The 18,867-nt window shown below is 41.9% G+C and overlaps 1 protein-coding gene across 1 annotated transcript in view; it reads left to right on the top strand.

Annotated features, from left to right (window-relative positions):
* xpo7 (exportin 7) overlaps nucleotides 1-18,867 on the top strand; it is a 182,787-nt gene that overhangs the window by 112,219 nt on the left and 51,701 nt on the right. The window contains exons 10-20 of the mRNA XM_063057234.1: nucleotides 616-762; nucleotides 3,143-3,315; nucleotides 3,507-3,700; nucleotides 4,413-4,518; nucleotides 6,385-6,520; nucleotides 10,757-10,830; nucleotides 12,681-12,761; nucleotides 13,940-14,003; nucleotides 14,220-14,328; nucleotides 16,722-16,828; nucleotides 17,856-17,944. Coding sequence (XP_062913304.1) covers nucleotides 616-762; nucleotides 3,143-3,315; nucleotides 3,507-3,700; nucleotides 4,413-4,518; nucleotides 6,385-6,520; nucleotides 10,757-10,830; nucleotides 12,681-12,761; nucleotides 13,940-14,003; nucleotides 14,220-14,328; nucleotides 16,722-16,828; nucleotides 17,856-17,944 — 1,280 coding nt within the window. The remainder of the gene's footprint in view (nucleotides 1-615; nucleotides 763-3,142; nucleotides 3,316-3,506; nucleotides 3,701-4,412; nucleotides 4,519-6,384; nucleotides 6,521-10,756; nucleotides 10,831-12,680; nucleotides 12,762-13,939; nucleotides 14,004-14,219; nucleotides 14,329-16,721; nucleotides 16,829-17,855; nucleotides 17,945-18,867) is intronic.

Raw genomic sequence — 18,867 nt, 5'->3', positions numbered from 1 at the left:
GAAAAAGCAGTGCCAGCAAGATTTGGGAGAATATATATGCAAGTGAACAGAGCTCTAAGCGACTCGTACATTGAGTGACTGGCTTCCTCAATTAAGAATTATTATTGAAATAAGTGTGGGCTTGTTCGGCTTTAGGTCATTGTAATAGCAGTTACCACATATATGGATACTGCTGAATATAAAACAGTCTATCTCTTACGGTCTTATGGCTATGTCTTATAATCTTCATTGTGTTGGTTTCTGGAGGCCAAGTCATTGGGTATATTTAAAGTGGAGGTTGATAGGTTCTTGATTAGTAAGGGCTTCAAAGGTTACAGGGAGAAGGCAGGAGTATGGTGTTGAGAGGGAAGATAAATCAGCCACAATCGAATGGTGGCATGGGCTCAATGGGACGACTGGCCTCATTCTGTTCCTACATCTTAATCGATTTGTGTACAGTGTTCTGTATCTGTGACTGGCCTCATTCTGTTCCTACATCTTAATCGATTTGTGTACAGTGTTCTGTATCTGTGACTGGCCTCATTCTGTTCCTACATCTTAATCGATTTGTGTACAGTGTTCTGTATCTGTGACTGGCAATGTCATGTATACGTGAAACAGCTGCTCCTTTTGCAGAGCTTATCCGACCCGAACAATTACCATGAGTTCTGCAGGTTACTAGCTCGACTAAAGAGTAATTATCAACTGGGAGAGCTGGTGAAAGTGGAAAACTACCCTGAGGTCATCCGCCTAGTGGCCAATTTCACAGTGACTAGCCTTCAGGTACAGTAACAGCTACTTCTCTGGAGACATTTATCAAAATATATTTCCTGTGTAGTATAGAGAACTAACAGTGGAAATAGGTTGGGTGCATGAGCTTCCTGTGGATGTTAATACCTTAGGAGAGATCCATCTGTATTTGGCATGTGTTTTGATGTTTTGGTGCTCTGTAACTACATGACATTTCAACTGATGACATTCCACAGTCTGCAAGTCTACAAAGTTAGACTGGTTAGATCACATTTGGAATATTGTGTTCGTTTCCAGGACATAATCGTGATCAGTTCCAGTTCCATGACCTTTGAACTGAGAACATCCACAACATGCAAGTCTACAAAGTGGACTGGTTCGATCACACTTGGAGAATGTGTTCGGTTCTCGCCACCTCATTATAAGAAGTATGTAGAAGCTTTAGAGAGGGTGTAGAAGAGATTTACCAGGATATTGCTTTGGATTAGTGAGCATGTCTTGAAAGGGTAGTTTGAGAGAGCCAGAGCCTTTTCCTTTGGAGCGAAGGAAGATGAGAGGTGACTTGAAGATGATAAGAGGCATCAGAATCAGGTTTTATTATCACCGGCATGTGACGTGAAATTTGTTAATTTAGCAGCAGTAATACATAATCTAGCAGAGAGAGAAAAAAAAATAAAATAAAACATAATAAATGAACAAGTAAATCAATTACGTATATTGAATAGATTTAAGGTCATAGATCAAGTGGATGGCCAGAGACTTTTCCCAGGGCGGAACTGGCTAATATAAATGGGTATAATTTGGAGGAAGTTGTAGAGAGGATTTTAGAGGGATGGTTTTTACACAGAGAGTGGTGAGTGCGTGGAATGCCCTGCTGGGGTGATCATAGAGACAGATGCGTTAGGGGCATTAGCAAAATTCTTAGGCACATGGATGATAAAAAGATGGAGGACAATGTAGAAGGGAAGGGTTAGATTGGTCTTAGAGTAGGTTAAAAGGTTGGCACAACATCATTGGCTGAAAGGCTATACTGTGCTGTAGTGTGTTCTGTGTTCTAAAAGCCAGTATTGTACGTGAACTACTTTATACTTTATTGTCGCCAAACAATTGGTACTAGAACATACAATCATCACAGCAATATTTGATTCTGTGCTTCACACTCCCTGGATTACAAATATTAAATATTAAAAATAGTTCAAATTAGTAAATATTTAAAATTTAAATGATAAATCGTAAATAGAAAATAGAAAAATGGGAAGTAAGGTAGTGCAAAAAAACCGACAGGCAGGTCCGGATATTTGGAGGGTACAGCCCAGATCCGGGTCAGGATCCGTTCAGCAGTCTTATCACAGTTGGAATGAAGCTGTTCCCAAATCTAGGGCTAGCAGCAGCATTACTTAGGTTGACGGTATGATCAAGTTGTTAATGGTGTGATGCTTGAATTTATTTGTACTTGCGTTATTTGATAAACTTTTGAGTTCCATTCTGCAGATGATGTATGAAAGATATGGTATCAAATTGGTTGAAAGTTGAGCTAAAGACATTGCATTGGAGTGCTAGTGAAAACATTAAATTAAAATGAAAGTTATTGTCTTATGTTTAGGTTAGATGCAATGTATGGATACACTTGTATTGCCTTTGGCAACCTTGTTCTCTAAACAAGGACTGAGTCAGATCTGGCCGTCCATGAGGTTGTCACTAAGAATTGAATGCAGGATGCAACTACCTGAAAGATACAAAGGGAGCTTGAGCTTCATGAAGTTCATGTCTCATTGTCTGTGCAAGCACTGAAGTCAAGGCCTGAAGGTCGGGCAACTGATCGGCAAAGTCCAAAGTTGGAGGCCTGATGTCCCAATGTCTGAAAGTCCAAGGCTGGAGGCAGCCTGTCCTGGGGTTGGAGACCTGTCTGTGTGTGTGAGTGGGTGGGTGGAAAGGAGGTTTGTGCTGCTTGTTTTATTGTTGTTGCTGCTGCTGCTGTCTATTGTTCTGCTGTGAACATTGTGACCATGCTGTGTTGGTGGACTGCCCCCAGCATAAACTTAGGATGTGTTTATTTATTTATTTATTTAGCGGTGCGGTGTGGCAAAGCCCTTCCAGTCCTTCGAGGTGTGCCACCGGCAAACCCCAATATAACCCCAACCTAATCACAGGACAATTTACATTGGCCGATTAACCTACAATAGTAAATTCTTGGACTGTGGGACAAAATCCATGTATTCCACAATGAAGAAGTACAAACTCATAATGGCTTGACGCTATTTCATCACTGAGCTGTAATAGCGTCGAGTTAACCACCATTCTACCATGGCACGTTAGTTGTTAACACAAGCAGCGCATTTCACTTTCTGTTTTGATGCACATGTGATAAATAAATCTGAGTCTAAGTCATTGTGATTTCTTTATTTTTGAGTAGCACTGGGAGTTTGCCCCAAACAGTGTACACTACCTGTTGAGCTTGTGGCAACGCCTGGCTGCCTCAGTTCCATACGTCAAAGCCACTGAGCCACACATGTTGGAGACGTATACACCCGAGGTCACCAAAGCCTACGTCACATCCAGGCTAGAATCCATTCACATCATTCTAAGGTATTGTTCGCAGTGTTTACCCAGTTACTCTATTCCAGGCAAAGCTCAAATCAACAAGTAATGAAAATACTTATTGGCAACATGGTGTTTAAACTTGATGTAGTTTTGGAATTGAATGTTTGGAGGGGAAAGCATAACTGTGGAAGTGAGGGCCTGGTGTGAGTGTTGTGTGACTGTGGTTTTGCCCATAGGGACGGGTTGGAAGACCCACTAGATGACACTGGACTTGTCCAGCAGCAGCTGGACCAGCTCTCAACTATTGGCCGCTGTGAATACGAGAAGACCTGTGCTCTGTTGGTCCAGCTCTTTGATCAGTCAGCTCAAACCTACCAGGAATTACTGCAGAGTGCAAATGCTAGCGCTATGGACGTCGCTGTACAGGAAGGTAAGGGAGAAGTGGAAAGTAATAGTGTGCTGCTAGATTCATCTTTAGGCTGGCCGGCATGCACTTTGCTTTTGGATAATGTTTTCTCTTAACTTTCAAAATATGAATACACTCCATTCTAAATAATAATAACTTTATATAGCACCTTTCATACATTTAAATGCAGCTCAAAGTGCTTTACATAAATCAATATAATAAAAATACGAGACCAAAGTAAAATCCATAAGTAAAGACATAGAACAAAATGTAATTGAATATACCAAATTATATAAATGTAAGCAATATCAACAGGCATTAAGTAATCCTATAAGTAGGCCAATTTTTTTAAAAATAGGTTTTTAGAAGTGTTTTGAAACATTCCACAGTACTAACCTGGCGAATCTGTCAGTGAAGTATTCCAGAGCAAAAGACCACATCACCAGTTCTTATATGCTTGGCGATAGGAACACTAAGCGATCGAGTATTTGTGGATCTAAGATTATGATTAGGGATGTAAGTAGATGGACACTCCAAACTAAATGGAGGAGCTAGATTTTTCAGACCTTGTATACAATGAAGAATGTTCTTAAATTGATCTTAAAGGACATAGCCAGTGTAATGATGCCAAAGCCAGTGAAATGTGCTTAGATTTTCTTTTTTTTTGGTTGAGATTCTTCCGGCTGCATTTTGAACAAGCTGCAGCTGTAATCTTACTACCTTGATCATTTTCCAGGTCGATTGACGTGGCTGGTGTACATCATTGGGGCAGTGATTGGGGGGCGAGTTTCCTTTGCTAGCACAGATGAGCAGGATTCAATGGATGGGGAGCTGGTCTGCAGGTGAGTTCTTTGTTGTCGATCTTGTCTACCACCTAGGCTGCCTGTTTGCAAGGCTGCTTGGGCGCCACGGTAGAGTAGAGCCACTATTACAGCTTGGGATCAGAGTTCAGACTTCAATCACGGCGTCCTTGAAAAGGAGTTTGTATCACTTCCCCGTGGAGTCCAAAGATGTACCAGGTAGGTTAATTGGTCATTGTAAATTGTCTTGTGATTGGATGAGGTTTAAAATTGGGGCTGTTGGGGGTTGCTGGGCGGCGTGGCTTGAAGGACCAGAAGGGCCTATTCCATAGCGCTGCCCAGAAATCCCCAGTTTAGCCCTAGCCTAATCACAGGACTATTTACAATGACTGATTAACTGGTACATATTGGGCTGTGAGAAGAAACTAGAGGACCTAGAGAAAACTGATGCATTCCAAGTGGAGGTTGTACGGACTCTTTACAGAAGATGTCAGATTGGAACTCTGAACTCTAACACCTTGAACTGTGATAATGTCTACGCCACCGCGGCGCCCATCTACACCCATGTGATCAAATTAACCCTCCTACCTGTACGTGGGAGAAAAGTGGAGCACCTGGAGGAAACCCACATCATCTTGGGGAGAATGTGCACACTCTATACAGACAGCAAGGAGTCCTTAAAGAACTTAGATTGCTCGTGCTGTAATACTGTTATGCTAACCGCTACATTACTGTGCTGCTTTGCTATGTTACTAACTCAATTGTTTGGTATTTTCCAGTGAAGTGATTCTTTCAATGTTATCATACTCATCACCTTAAATATTCAGTTTCTGCATCACCGTTGCAGGATGGTTACAGTATATATCATCGACACAAGTGCATTGCAATTACTTGCAGAGGCTATTCTAACTGTGGCTCCAAGACCCAGTACAGAAGTAGTAGGCACAGAAGTGGACACTTGACTGTTGGAGTTCCACTTACCAGAGTCTGGAAAGTATTTCATTTTCCTGATACACTTTGTAGAAAGTGTACAACTCCCAGTACGATGTCCTGCTGCTTCTTGTGGACACAGTATTTATGTGACAAACTCAGAATGCTGGAGAAAGTCAGTAAATCAGTTAGCATCTATGGAAGGGAATAAACAACCAACATTTTGGGCTGAAACCCTTTATCATGACTGCCTCCTGCTCACATGGACATCTGATCCCGGGTCCCATCGACCTGGGACGGCCCAGCATTCACAGGTGTCCCTTGTCACCTGTCCTGGTGCATTTGTGGCGGAGGAGCTGTCTGGGGTCTAGTTTTGTGAATACAGCTAACCTGTTGCTTGATTAGTCTGTTTTACAGCCTATGTGCTGTAGGAAGCATTTCCCAGACTTTGCAAGAGGGACTTGGAACAAGTTTGTCCCATGCAAATTTGGTGACTCAATCAATGCCAGGTAAACTGGCCTAATTTAATGTTTCTTTATATTATGGTAACGGTTATGATGTGGCTGAACAGCTTGCTCCTCCATTTCAGATTGCTGTCAGTCAGGTATCTCCTACTGACCAGGTCAGGAAGAGTGGCAAGTTTTTCCCCAAGAAGCACTTGGAGAATTAGATATTGACAGTTCATGGCTTATTTGTAAATTCTATCTTGGCTGAGGCTTGCTTAAACCTTCTGGGTTATTTAATATTGTTTAAGTGCTTAAGGCAATAAAATCATCTTAATTGATTGATAAATGAGCTCTTCAGTGCACCTCTCCAGAACAGGGGTTCCCAAAGTGAGGTCAACTGACCCCTTGGTTAATGGTAGGAGTCCATTGCATTCAAAAGGTTGGGAACACTTGCACTAGCTCACAGGTGCTGAAGGCAGTGTGCATTGGAGATATGTAGTTCTGTTTATGGTTATCTTTATGGTTCTTTTAGAGTTCTGCAGCTGATGAACTTGACTGATTCTCGCCTGGCCCAGGCTGGCAATGAGAAGTTGGAATTGGCCATGCTCAGCTTCTTTGAACAGTTCCGGAAGATTTATATTGGAGATCAGGTCCAAAAATCATCTAAGGTAAACAAGGCTGAAATTACATTGTCTCTCTTTACTACGTCTGATACCTTTTACAGGAGGCAGTGACACTAGCTATAGTATAAGGGTGGTTAAAGCCTTGATATTATTAACAAGCCTTTCTGTTTGAGAAACTACAATAATTGCTCCCTTTGCCAATGATATTACATCCTTTGAACAATATGTATGAGAAAGGAACAGAACAGTACAAAGAAAAAAAAATCTGCAGATGCTGGAAATCCAAGTGACACACACAAAATGCTGGAGGAACTCAGCAGGCCAGGCAGCATCTATGGAAAAGAATATAGTTGAGATCTCAGCCCAAAACAATTTTCCATAGATGCTACCTGACCTGCTGAGTTCCTCCAGCATTTAGTGTTTGTTGAACAGAACAGTACCTTTCAGTACTGGTCCTTTGGTCCATGATGTTCTGCCGACCTTCAAGGTCAATCTAACCCTTCCCCTGCATGTAGCCCTCCACTTTATCCATGTGCCTATTTAAAACTTTTCAATGTTCCTAGTGTATCTGCCTGTACCATCACCCCCTGGCAGCATGTTCCATGCACCTACCACTCTCTGTCTTTTAAAAAAAACCTACCTCTGAAGTTCTCCCTATACTTACCTCCAATTATCTTAAAATTATGCCCCCTTCAGAAAAACGAACTGGCTATCCACTCTATCTATGCCTCTTATCATCTTGTACACCACTTATAAAGCCACTTCTCATCCTCCTTTGGTCATTTAACCTATCCTGATAAGACGTGCTCTCTAATCCAGGCAGCATCCTGGTAAGTCTCCTCTGCAGCCACTCTGAAGCCTCCACATCCTTCCTATGATGAGACGACCAGAACTGAGGTGCAAGTGTAGTCTTATAGCTTTATAGAGCTGCCACATAACCACACAGCTCTTGAACTCAATTGCAGATCAACACACCATACACTTTTTTAACAACCCTATCAACGTGTGCAGCAACTTTGAGGGATCTATCGACATGGACCTCAAAATCTCTGTCTTCCTTCACACTGCTGAGAATCCTGCCATTAACCTAGTACTCTGCCTTCAACTTACCACTTACCTTCCAAAGTGTATCATTTCATACTTTTCCAGAAAACCTTGTATACAGATCATGCATTAATTACTTCTCGAAATTGCCTGACCAATGAAACCTTCTCGAGTTCAGTTACTTATGCATCAGCCACTTTGATCTTAGTGTGGTTCCAAAACAGCTCATGAAGCTTGCGACCATTTACCATTGTTGTTAGTGACTTTGGTTGTGGGGTCAATGTTGACTGGGGCACCAAGAAAGCTTCCTGGTTCTCTGCAGATTACTACTAATTTTTTTAACATCCACCTGTGAACACTAGCAGCAGTTCAGCACTGCATACCATTATGATATGTACCCAGTGGCCACTGTATTAGGTATACCTGTACACCCTAATCAACTCATGTGACAGCAGCTCAATGCATAAAAGCATGCAGACGTGGTCAAGGGGTTCAGTTGTTCTTCAGACCAAACATCAGAATGGGGAAGAAATGTGACTCTAAGTGACTTTGACCGTGGAATGATTCATGGTGCTAGATGGGATGGTTTGATTATCTCAGAAACAGCACATACCTTGCGATTTTCAACCACAGTAGTCTTCAGAGCTTACAGAGAATGGTGCAAAAAAGCAATGAATATCCAGTGAGTGGCAGTTGTATGTGTAAAAGTGCCTTGTTAATGAGAGAAGTCGGACAACTGACAGGCAGGTGATAGTAATTCATATAACTACAGGTTACAGCAGTGGTGTGCAGAAGAGCATCTCTGAATACATAGCATGTTGAACCCTGAAGTGGTTGGGCTACAGCAGCAGAAAACCAAGAACCTACACTCCATGGCTACTTTATTACAGTAATAAGAAGGAAGTGCAATTTAATTCTGATGTTTTTAAGAGAATCCTTGGCCTGTAAGAAATGTGGCAGAGACTAGAGCCCTCTTATGTGTTACAGGTTAGAATTATCTGGACTCAACTGCTTTAAGGTTATTTCCCTAAACCTTTGATTTAGATTCTTAACAAAGTACAAAGTAAATTTAATATCAAAGTACATATACATCACCATATACGACCCTGAGATTCATTTTCTTGTGGGCATACAGTAAATCCAAGAACCATCGTAGGATCAATGAAAGACCACACCCAACAGAATGCACAAACAACCAGTGTGCAAAAGACAACAGGCTGTTCAAATACAAAAGAAAAAACTGAAAGAGAAGATTTGCAGCTCGGGTTGGCTACTCCCTGCTTATCAGATATGGGCCAGTGGAGACTAGCAGCCAGCCAATCTGAACAATGAGTCGGATGGATATAAACGCGAGCACTTGGCAAAAACAGCACTCAGTTGCACAATGATTATGTCACCTCGACTAGTGACGAAACATTTGGAACCTAACCTCTAGGTTCGGTGAACAACCCTACAAACAAGAAAAGATAATAAATAAATAAGTATGCAATAAATATCGAGAGTATTTGGAAGTGAGTCCATAAGGTTGTGGGAACAGTTCACTGATGAGGCAAGTAAAGTTATCCCTCTGGTTCAAGGGCCTCATAGTTGAGGGGTAATAACAGATCCTGAACCTGGTGGTGTAAGTCTGGAGGCTCCTGCAGCACCTTCCTGGTGGCAGCAGTGAGAAGAAAGGATTACCTGCATGGTGGGGCTTCCTGTTGATGGATGCTGTTTTCCTGTGACAACACTCCCATGTAGATGTGCTCAGTGGTGGGAGTACTTTACCCATGATGGACTGGGCCGTATTCAGTACTTTGTAGGATTTTCCATTCAAGGGCATTGGTGTTTCCATACCAGGCTGCAATGCAACTGGCCAATATACTTTCCACCGCACGTCTATAAAAGTTTTAGATGTCATGGTGAATATTCGCAAACTCTTACGGAAGTAGGGACACTGCTATGTTTTCATTGTAATTGCATTTGGGTGCTGGGCCCAGGACAGGTACTCTGAAATAATAACACCAAAGAATTTAAAGTTGCTACCGCTTTCCTCCTTTGATCCTCTGATGAGGACTGGCTCATGAACCTCTGGTTTCCTCCTACTGAAGTCAATAATCAGTTCCTTGATCTTCCTGGCATTGAGTAAGAGGTTATTGTTCTGGCACCACTCAGCCAGAATTTCAATCTCACTCCTATATGCTGATTCATCACCACCTTTGATTCAGCCAACAACGGTGGTGTCATCAGCAATATGGCATTGGAGCAATGCTTAGCCTCATTCTGAAGTGAGTAGAGCCTTGTGGTGCAGCTGTGCTGCTGGGGATCAGCTACACCCCAGTTACAAGTATATTCGTAGTGTCCATTATTGAATGCACAGCTAATGTTGTACATCAAATAACTGTCCCGTGTAGGAACTGGGGGGAGGGGGGGAGTAGGAGGTAAAATCGAAGCATGGAGTCCAACTGCTCTGAATCCAAGCAACCCTGGCAGAAGGAGAGTGTAAAAGTGGCCCACTTGGGCTGACCAACCACACTGGGGGGTGCCAAAGTGGGCAGCGCCCCCATTTTCAGATTGGCACATGGATGATAGAAAAATGGGGCTATGGAGAAGAGAAGGGTTAGATTAATCTTAGAGCAGGTTAAAAGTTTGGCACAGCATTGTGGTCCGATGGGCCTGAACTGAGCTGAGGTTTCTATGTTCTATTTTGCCTTATGATGGTGATTTTGTCTGTTATTTTGCTTAATAGGTAGAATGTTCCTGACCAGTGTGGCTTGTTTTAGCCTTCCACTGAGGCGGCTTGTCACAGAAGCATAGCCTCAGTACGTTACTCCACTTCAGCCAGCAACTTGCATCAAGCACAGACATCTCACCTCTGAACCAGATAACAGGGCTAGGTCTCATTTCAAAGACTGGGAAAGTTGTCTTAACTGGTCTGAAAATTGGAATATGGGAGTTCTTATAATGAAACATTTTATAACAAATGCTAAAACCAGGGTCCTGACTGCTCAAGTAAATGCAATAAATTCTTAAGCACTCTGAGAAGGAAAGCGAGGTTTCTCACAGTATCCTAGCCAATATTTACCCCGGAATTAATATCACTAAAACTAATTAACTGATCATTCATCCCGTTGCTATTTGCAGCACTTTGCTGTGTTCAGTTTGACTCGAGTGTTTCCCCACTCAGTACTACGTTGGCCAATATCCCGCTGGTTCATATTTCTAGCATCTAATAACTCTCCCTTTCTTCTATGGCAGTTGTATCGCAGGCTGTCTGAGGTCCTGGGACTGAACGACGAGACAATGGTCTTGAGTGTTTTCATTGGAAAAATGTGAGTCTGTGCGAAAAATGGAATTGATGACATTTGTACAACTGTTGTTCATGCCATGGATAAGGGGATGGACAGTGGTTTCACCATAGAGATCATTTCATTACACTTAAGCAAAAGCAGAATTCAGATACGTGGCAGCTTGTACTCCTTTCCCTCCCTCCACGTACTTATTCTGACATCTTCCCCTTTCCTTTCCAGTCCTGTAAAAGGGTCTTGGCCCGAAACGTCGATTGCTGAGTTCCTCCAGAATTTTGTGTGTGTTGCTTCAGATATTTGGTTTTGCCATTCTAAATGTTATTTTTCCTTTTTGAGCTCAGATTTGTTGGCATTCTCTGAATTGGCCTGTGTGTACTATATTTACAGAACATGAGTTGGTTGTGACCTTTCATAGACCCATCAGCTAAAGATGCTGTGTGATTCTGAGTTCTAGAGGCCAATTAAACCTTGATGATAAACACAAGAGATTCAGGAGAATCCGGAACATCGCACAGAAAATGCTAGAGGAACTCAGCAAGTCTCTTATTCTATTCCATTCCCCATTCTTGTTCCTTTTTACCCTTTCTCCTCACCTGCCCACCACTTTCTCTAGTACCCCTCCTCCTTCCCTTTCTCCCATAGTTCACTGTCCTTTCCTATCAGATTCCGTGTTCTTCAACCCTTTACCACTTCCGTTTATCTCTTCCCAGCTTCTCACTTCCCCTTCCCCCAGCCAGCCACTTTCCCCCTCACCTGGTCTCACCTATCACCTGCCAGTTTGTACTCCTTCCCCTACCCCCATCTTATTACAGCTTCTGTTGCCTTCCTTTCCAGTCCCAATGAAGGGTCTCAGCCTGAAATGTTGACTGTTGGATGCTGCCTGACTTGCTGAGATCCCCCAGCATTTTATGTGAAACTTGATGAATTGCTCTAATGAATAGGAAAAGGCTTTTCTGTTTGCAATCTGATTTGTCATTCATTATTAAGATTAATTTTCAAAAATATTTTCTAAAGATTTGGGCAGTGGCTGTTCTTAATTCTGTTATGTAAATGACTAAATCCTTTAGCCAAATTTTGGATCCAGCGCCATTGCAATTTAAAGTACAAGTCTGCATTCAGAATTTATGGGATGATTTTGAGCTGGTGGGCTTGTTTGGAATCAAAGGGATCTGAGTGCAATTAGTCTGTTTTTGAACACCAGATGAACTTGCGCTCCATTATAGCTTTGCATTGTATGGTTAACCTTCCTTAGAATAATATTACATCCTTAATGTTACTTTATAGAATAAAAATAAAATACCATGAAATGGTAATTGGGTATTTCTTAACAGTACCGATCTCCAGCTTAGGTGGGTGAGCATGTTAGCAGGCAGCTGTCTTCACTTTTAAACCAGGAGCTGGGGCTAAGGGTGGTCTTATTTGTTTTACTTCAAAGTGCTTTTTCACTAATGTTTGGGGAAAGTTAATAGTGCCTAATGAAAAGTAACACTGAACTTCACTTCCATCACAGAAAAGGACTAAATGATTTGTACTGAAAATATATATTGCTCACGTGAGAAGAACTGTGGCAACCTGCTTGGGAAGGGTTCAGCTCAGCACCTCCAGTATTGAACTTCGGTTAAATATTCTGCTTAAGCACACCAAGCAACAACCTCATGTTGCTGTGTGGCAATCCAAATCTAAAATCTGCATCAGAATATGAAATAAACGTGTTAACTTCTTTGGTGCTGAATGTATGTTTCTTTCTCCGTTTACTTAATATGATTCTAAAATTTACTTCTGTTAATTAAACTGGAAAGTTTTCACTAGGAATTCAATGCCAGCTGGAGTGTAATGTTTGTTAACTACTTATCTATTTGTTGATCGCCATACAGAATCACCAACCTTAAATACTGGGGAAGATGTGAGCCAATCACCTCAAAGACACTACAGCTCCTGAACGATCTCTCCATTGGATATCCTTTGATCAAAATCTTCCAAACTACAGGAACAGATGTTTCTAAAGGAAACCACGAGGCTTGTTTGAGGAGAGCAGTAGCATAATTCTGGAAGTTATCTTGGTGCAACCTCAGTTGGTCCAAAGTTCAGAAAGGATGGAAGTCCACGGCAGGCCACAATGTACTTTATAAATCTTTTCTTCAGAAGAGTGACAACTGGAAGCTAAGATTAGTTAGAGGAAAGACAAGTAGTTGGTGTTTAACACTGGTAATAAGGGACTTAATGACCAAATGTAACTCCAAGGGAAGTGATTAGCATCAAATAAAATAGACCAATGGAGTACCTGCAATTTTAAAAATCACTTATCTCTGATTTGCCGCAGTGTACTTTGAGGAGCCAGAAGACCCATGCTCAAATTTAGGAATAGCTGCTTGGATTTCTGAATGGCCCATAAATATATATGCACTGTATATTTATTATTGGAATTTATAGATTTTTATGCCATACCACTACCATGAAACAACAAACATCATGTCATATGTCAGTGATAATTGAATCTGGTTCTCGTATTGGCCATTAATTAGTGGCGATAGATGAATTGACAGAGTTCCTATTTCTGATCAAATGTAAAGTTGCTCAGAACCACCTTGTCAGTGTCCTGTGAATTTAGAAACCAATTAAAAAGTCAAACTGCTGTATCTGCTCGGAGTTCAGAACACCCCCCAATGGATGAGACAACATATTTCATGACATATTGTTTGTCATTGATGATAACCCTGATTCTAATTCTGAAGCAGACTGAAGTGTGGATTTCAAACACTAACTCAGTTTCCCCCTTCACTGGTGCTGCCCGGTCTGGTCACTGTTTTCTGTGTTTATTTCTCATTTCCAGTTTCTTGTTTTCCTGCCAGTTGAAAGCTATTTTTTAACAGACTGAGCAAAATCAAGCATTAACTTGTTACAGAAGTCAAGAGGGAAAAAGACCTAGTCAGTGGAAGTCTGAAGTAAAGACGGAAAATGCTGAATCTGTACAGACTGTACCTCTTCCTAGAGATGCTGCCTGGCCTGCTGCGTTCACCAGCAACTTTGATCTGTGGTTACTTTGTCCATTTTCTCTTGTGCTCGGTCCCCTTCCATTCCAGTCAAAGTTTTGAATGATGCTGTGAGTAGTTTATATCCTTGACTCTGTATTTACTTATAGCAGCGTGAGGAAGCTAGTAAAGCTCACCGCTGTTCAATTCATGCTGAACAATCACACAGTAAGTACTTCATATATTTCATTTTGTTCTCTCCATTTCTCCTTGGCCTTCATTCACCTGTAAACATGTTTAGTTGAATATATTCATTGTTAATGACATTGGTGTTATGGCAAGTGTTTTCAAACATGTCAGGCTATCTTCCTTTGTGTTGTATTGTGTGTCATTGATTCCCAGAATGTGTGAATAATGATCTTCTGTTGCACCTCAAATTGATAGAGCGAGCACTTCTCCTTCCTGGGCATCAATAATCAGTCAAACTTGAGTGACATGCGATGTCGGACTACCTTCTACACCGCTCTTGGACGATTGTTGATGGTTGATCTAGGTATGTAGAAGGCATCAAACAGCAAAACAGTGATTCAGCTGTAATGTCAGTGTGTACAATCGAATGTATACACTGTACTTCCAGGCTAATGAATATTTTTACAGTTAATACAATGTGTTCTCACGGGTAATCTTAAATTGTGTTCTCCAAACATCGTAACATTTGGTGGTGATCCATAACCTGTCTAGAGAAGCAGTCTGATTTGCACTTTTGTTGTTTGCATTCCTGCAGCATTCTTCAAATATGATTTCCTCCATAGGCTGTAGAGTTTTACCATTTGTTCGGGGATCGAGAGGCAGAGCCAAACAAGGTTCCAGCAGGTTTTTGAGGCTCAGAGGATGTCGGATTTTGAAGTCAGATTCATAATGGCATATAGATAAAACCCAAACAACCTTGGCCAATGCACGCAAAATGTTCGAAGAACTCAGCAGGCCAGGCAACATCAATGGAGGAGAATAAACAGAAAGTTTTGGGCTGAGACCTGTCATCGGCATGGGAATGGGGAAGCCAGAATAAGTAGCTTGGGGTGAAGGGGAGGAGTACAAGCCGGCTGGTGGTAGGTGAGACCAGGTGAGGGGGAAGTTGGCTTGGGGAGGGAGGGGTGATGAAATGAGAAGCTGGGAGGTGATAGGTGGAAAAGATAAGGGGCTGAAGAAGAAGGAATCTGATAGGATAGGAGAGTGGACCATAGGAGAAAGGGAAGGTGGTGGGCAGGTGAGGAGAAGAGTAGGGTTGAGAAGAGAGCCCAAATGGGGAGTTGAGAAAGAGAGAAGGGATATACACGTGGGAGCATTCTGTTACAGCTGTTCTGTAATTGGATTGTGTGGTGTACAGTTCCTCTCACCACACTACAGGAAGAATGTGCTAGAAATAGAGAGTGCAGAAGGGATTCACCAGGACGTTGCCTGGGATGGAGAGCTGTAGTTACAAGAGAACATTGGACAGGCTAGGTTTATTCTCACTGGAATGTAGGAGGTTGGGGACCTGATTTTATGGAGTTTACAGAATTATGAGAGGCCAAGATACAATAGAAAGAGTCTTTTTCCAGGGCAGGGGAGTCTAGAACTAGAGGGCATGGGTTTAAAAGCAAAGAATTTTGAAGAAGCTTTGAGGGGTGAGCTGTTGCCCACAGGGTGATGGTTATTGTGAGCAGTTTTGAACTCCATATCTAAAAAAGGATGTCCTGGTGTCCAGAGGAGTTTTATGATCCCAGTAATGAAAGGGTTAACATATGAGGACCATATGATGGCTCTTAGCCTGTACTCACTGGAGTTTAGAAGAATAAGGTGGAGGAGATCTCATCAAAACCTATCAAATATTTGAAGTCTGAGATAGAGTGAATGTGGAAAGGATGTTTCCTATAGTAGGTGAGTCTATGACTGGAAGGCACAGCCTCAGAATACAAGGACATCCCTTTGAACAGAAATGAAAAGGAATTTCTTTAGCCAGATGGTGGTGAATGTGTAGAATTCATTGCCACAGGCGGCTATGGAGGCCAAGTCATTGGGTATATTTAAGATGGGGTTGATATGTTCTTGATCAGTAGGGAATCAAAGGTTATGGTATAAAGGCAGGTGAATGGGGTTGAGAGTGAAAATAAATTAGCCGTGATGGAATGGCGGAGCAGACTTGATGAGCTGAATGGCCTAATTCTGCCCTTACGTCTTATGGTCATGTCCAGAATGAGCTGCCAGAGGAACTGGTAGAGGCAGATACAATTACAATATTTAAAAGCATTTGGAGAGGTCCCTGAATAGCAGAGGGATACCAGCATACATATGGATCAGCACAGATACTCATCTCAGCCGCCATAGAAAAGATGGGCCAAAGGGTCCATTTGTGTGTTGTTTGATCCTGTGAATGCCATATTAATGGGGAACATTAGAGAAGGGGAGCAGCATTGCAGAGGTTACAATCTGCTGTAAGTAAGAGCGGAGGGTGTAGATGTGAGTTGAGAGTTCCTGAGGGGAGAACATTGATGTGAGAACATGGGTTGTAGAAAATATTGTACCATCATGACAATGCTCCATGCATAAAAATAACCCAGTCGAGCCTTTCATGATGATTATTGTAATGTTTCTAGATTTTGCTGAGTAGTCCAATCTTGAGGGATACAGAAATCTACGGTAGGTCTCAGCATCTTTGGGTCGGAGGAGGAAATGTCTGCCAGAGTCCCTTGCAAATATGAATATGAGCTCATGTACAGGTTGAACACAGAGCCTGATGACTGATGTCTGAAGATTGGTTCATGATCTCTGCTGATAGAATGGGTAGTTGAGAACTTCACCATTGAGCACCTGGCAGGATGTTAGCGGCTTTGTGTGACCATAGAGAACATTTGTTTCAAATGCAGACTTGTAACTAACCCTTGCGTTGTGTGTTGTGTTCCATAGGCGAGGACGAAGATCAGTTTGAGCAGTTCATGCTTCCTTTAACTGCAGCATTCGAAACAGTGGCACAAATGTTTAACTCCACCACATTTAATGAACAAGATGCAAAGGTACAGTGGAGACTGGGGGCATTTTATCCAGTTGTTGCGTTAGCCCCTTGGTGTTTGAAGAAAACATTGTTGCAGACATAATATTGTACGTAAAGAGTAGCCGGGCTCTGTCGCCTTGTCCACACTTAGGTGATATTTGTGCAGGGTATCTTTTCAGGGTGAAAGGAACTGACATACCCTTCTCTATCCTCTGCCAGCTTTTCTATTTCTAATTCATACTTTGCCTGTCCCTGGTCCCTCTCAATCTCAGCAGCGACCAGTAATTTACTCAGGTACTTCAGAGGATGTTACTCATTGTGTGGGTCTGCAGTTGCACATAACTATTGAGTAATTTTCCTGAAAGCTATTTGTGAACTTAATGGGTCTTTACACCAACCTGTTCATTTCATGGTCACTATTGCTACCTTCTTATTTCAAATACATCGTTAAGTGAATAATTTGATGCCTTCCTTTTGTCAGGGTCGACCATGGATATTGCATCCTATCTGTCTGTGTAATATGCCAGCCAGTACACTAGCCACAGCAATATGATATGGAGAGCAAGCTGTTGCCCATGTAGCAGGCTGCCCCTCTCCATGCAGCTGATTAATCCAAAGGAATGCCAGAGACCAATACAGTTAGGTACGGGTGGCATGGGTGTAGCCCCAATGTAGCAGATGGCTTTGAGTTTTCCTTCTCCTAAATGAGCTGCCAACCACAGCTGACAAACCCCATCTGCCTGAAGCAGCTGGTTTTTAAGGTGCCAGTAACCTGCCTTTGCCCCTTCCCCTATCAGTGGAAACAGTTCTGCTGGGCTTATTAGCTAAGCCACATGTGAAGGCCAGGAAATAGACTTGGTTGTTAGAGGCTGCTTGAGATGCATGCCACTGGGAGCATTGAATAGAATGTGGGAGTTTATCCCCACCACTGCACCCCTGCCCCCAACTATGACAATCTTAAGGAACCAATAGAATAATTGCCTAAGTCAGCAGGATGTACTACTATATAACAAACCTACTTTTTAATTGTACTGTTTGTTTGCTCATAGCGAACTTTGGTTGGTCTGGTGAGAGATCTAAGGGGAATTGCTTTTGCCTTCAATGCAAAGACCAGCTTTATGATGTTCTTCGACTGGATGTATCCTTTTTAACATTTGGCCAGGGATCAGAAACAGAATTGGAATTGATCATTGAATTGCAAATGAAGGGTGAATTTTCAAACTCGCGGTTATGCAGATCTGTTAGTTGGTTTGATCAAGTCAGGTTTGGGGTCAGATTCTTTGTCGGGCCATGTCAGTGTCCCTGGGCTCTGTGCATGAAGCTAAGATGAAAAAAACAACAGGTATATTCTGTCTATTATTTCATTTGAGTCTTTGGGGTATGGACTATTGCAGATACCTTACTGCAAAACAAATTGTGAAAATTCTGTATATGTAATTAGTCAAATGGTTTAGTGAGGACTTCAGGTTTGTCTGCATCAATAAAAATGACTGACGCATCAACCATAGAAACAGTTCATTCAGTTCTGACGACTTTAATCAATTCATTGACATCACATTGTTCTTAGTACCAGAGCAAAGTAGTTTCAGATTTACTCCAATACTAAATTTGTGTGATTCAAAGTCCCGTTCTGGACTGAGGCAGTCACCCCTCAGGAACCTCAGTTCGGTGCTACTCCAGCTGTTTACTCAGACTGTGCTCTGAAAGCAAACATAATGTAAAACTGCCCTGTGAAGTCCTCAAAGTGGAAGGAATCAAAATGGTAGGGTTTAACTTGTGTATGTCTGACTATATTTGCTGTTTTCTTGAGACTATTTTTAGCAGACTATCTCATCTGCAATTGATTTCATTGATTCTGTTATATTTCTCTGTTCTGCTGTGAAGGCCTGAAAGAAAATCTTGGTATTATGTATGTCACCATATACGTACTTTGATAGTAAATTTACTTCGAACTTTGAACACTTCTGTCAAGGATTTGAGTCCATGTAGAATAAATATCAGCTACTTAACACAGAATCTCCCTGTAACGAGACAAACCTCATGGAGATTTTCAGCACAGAA

The sequence above is a fragment of the Mobula hypostoma genome, chromosome 8, assembly GCF_963921235.1.
Source record: "Mobula hypostoma chromosome 8, sMobHyp1.1, whole genome shotgun sequence".
Lineage (NCBI taxonomy): Eukaryota > Metazoa > Chordata > Chondrichthyes > Myliobatiformes > Myliobatidae > Mobula > Mobula hypostoma.
This window is presented reverse-complemented; position numbering and strand designations above follow the sequence as displayed.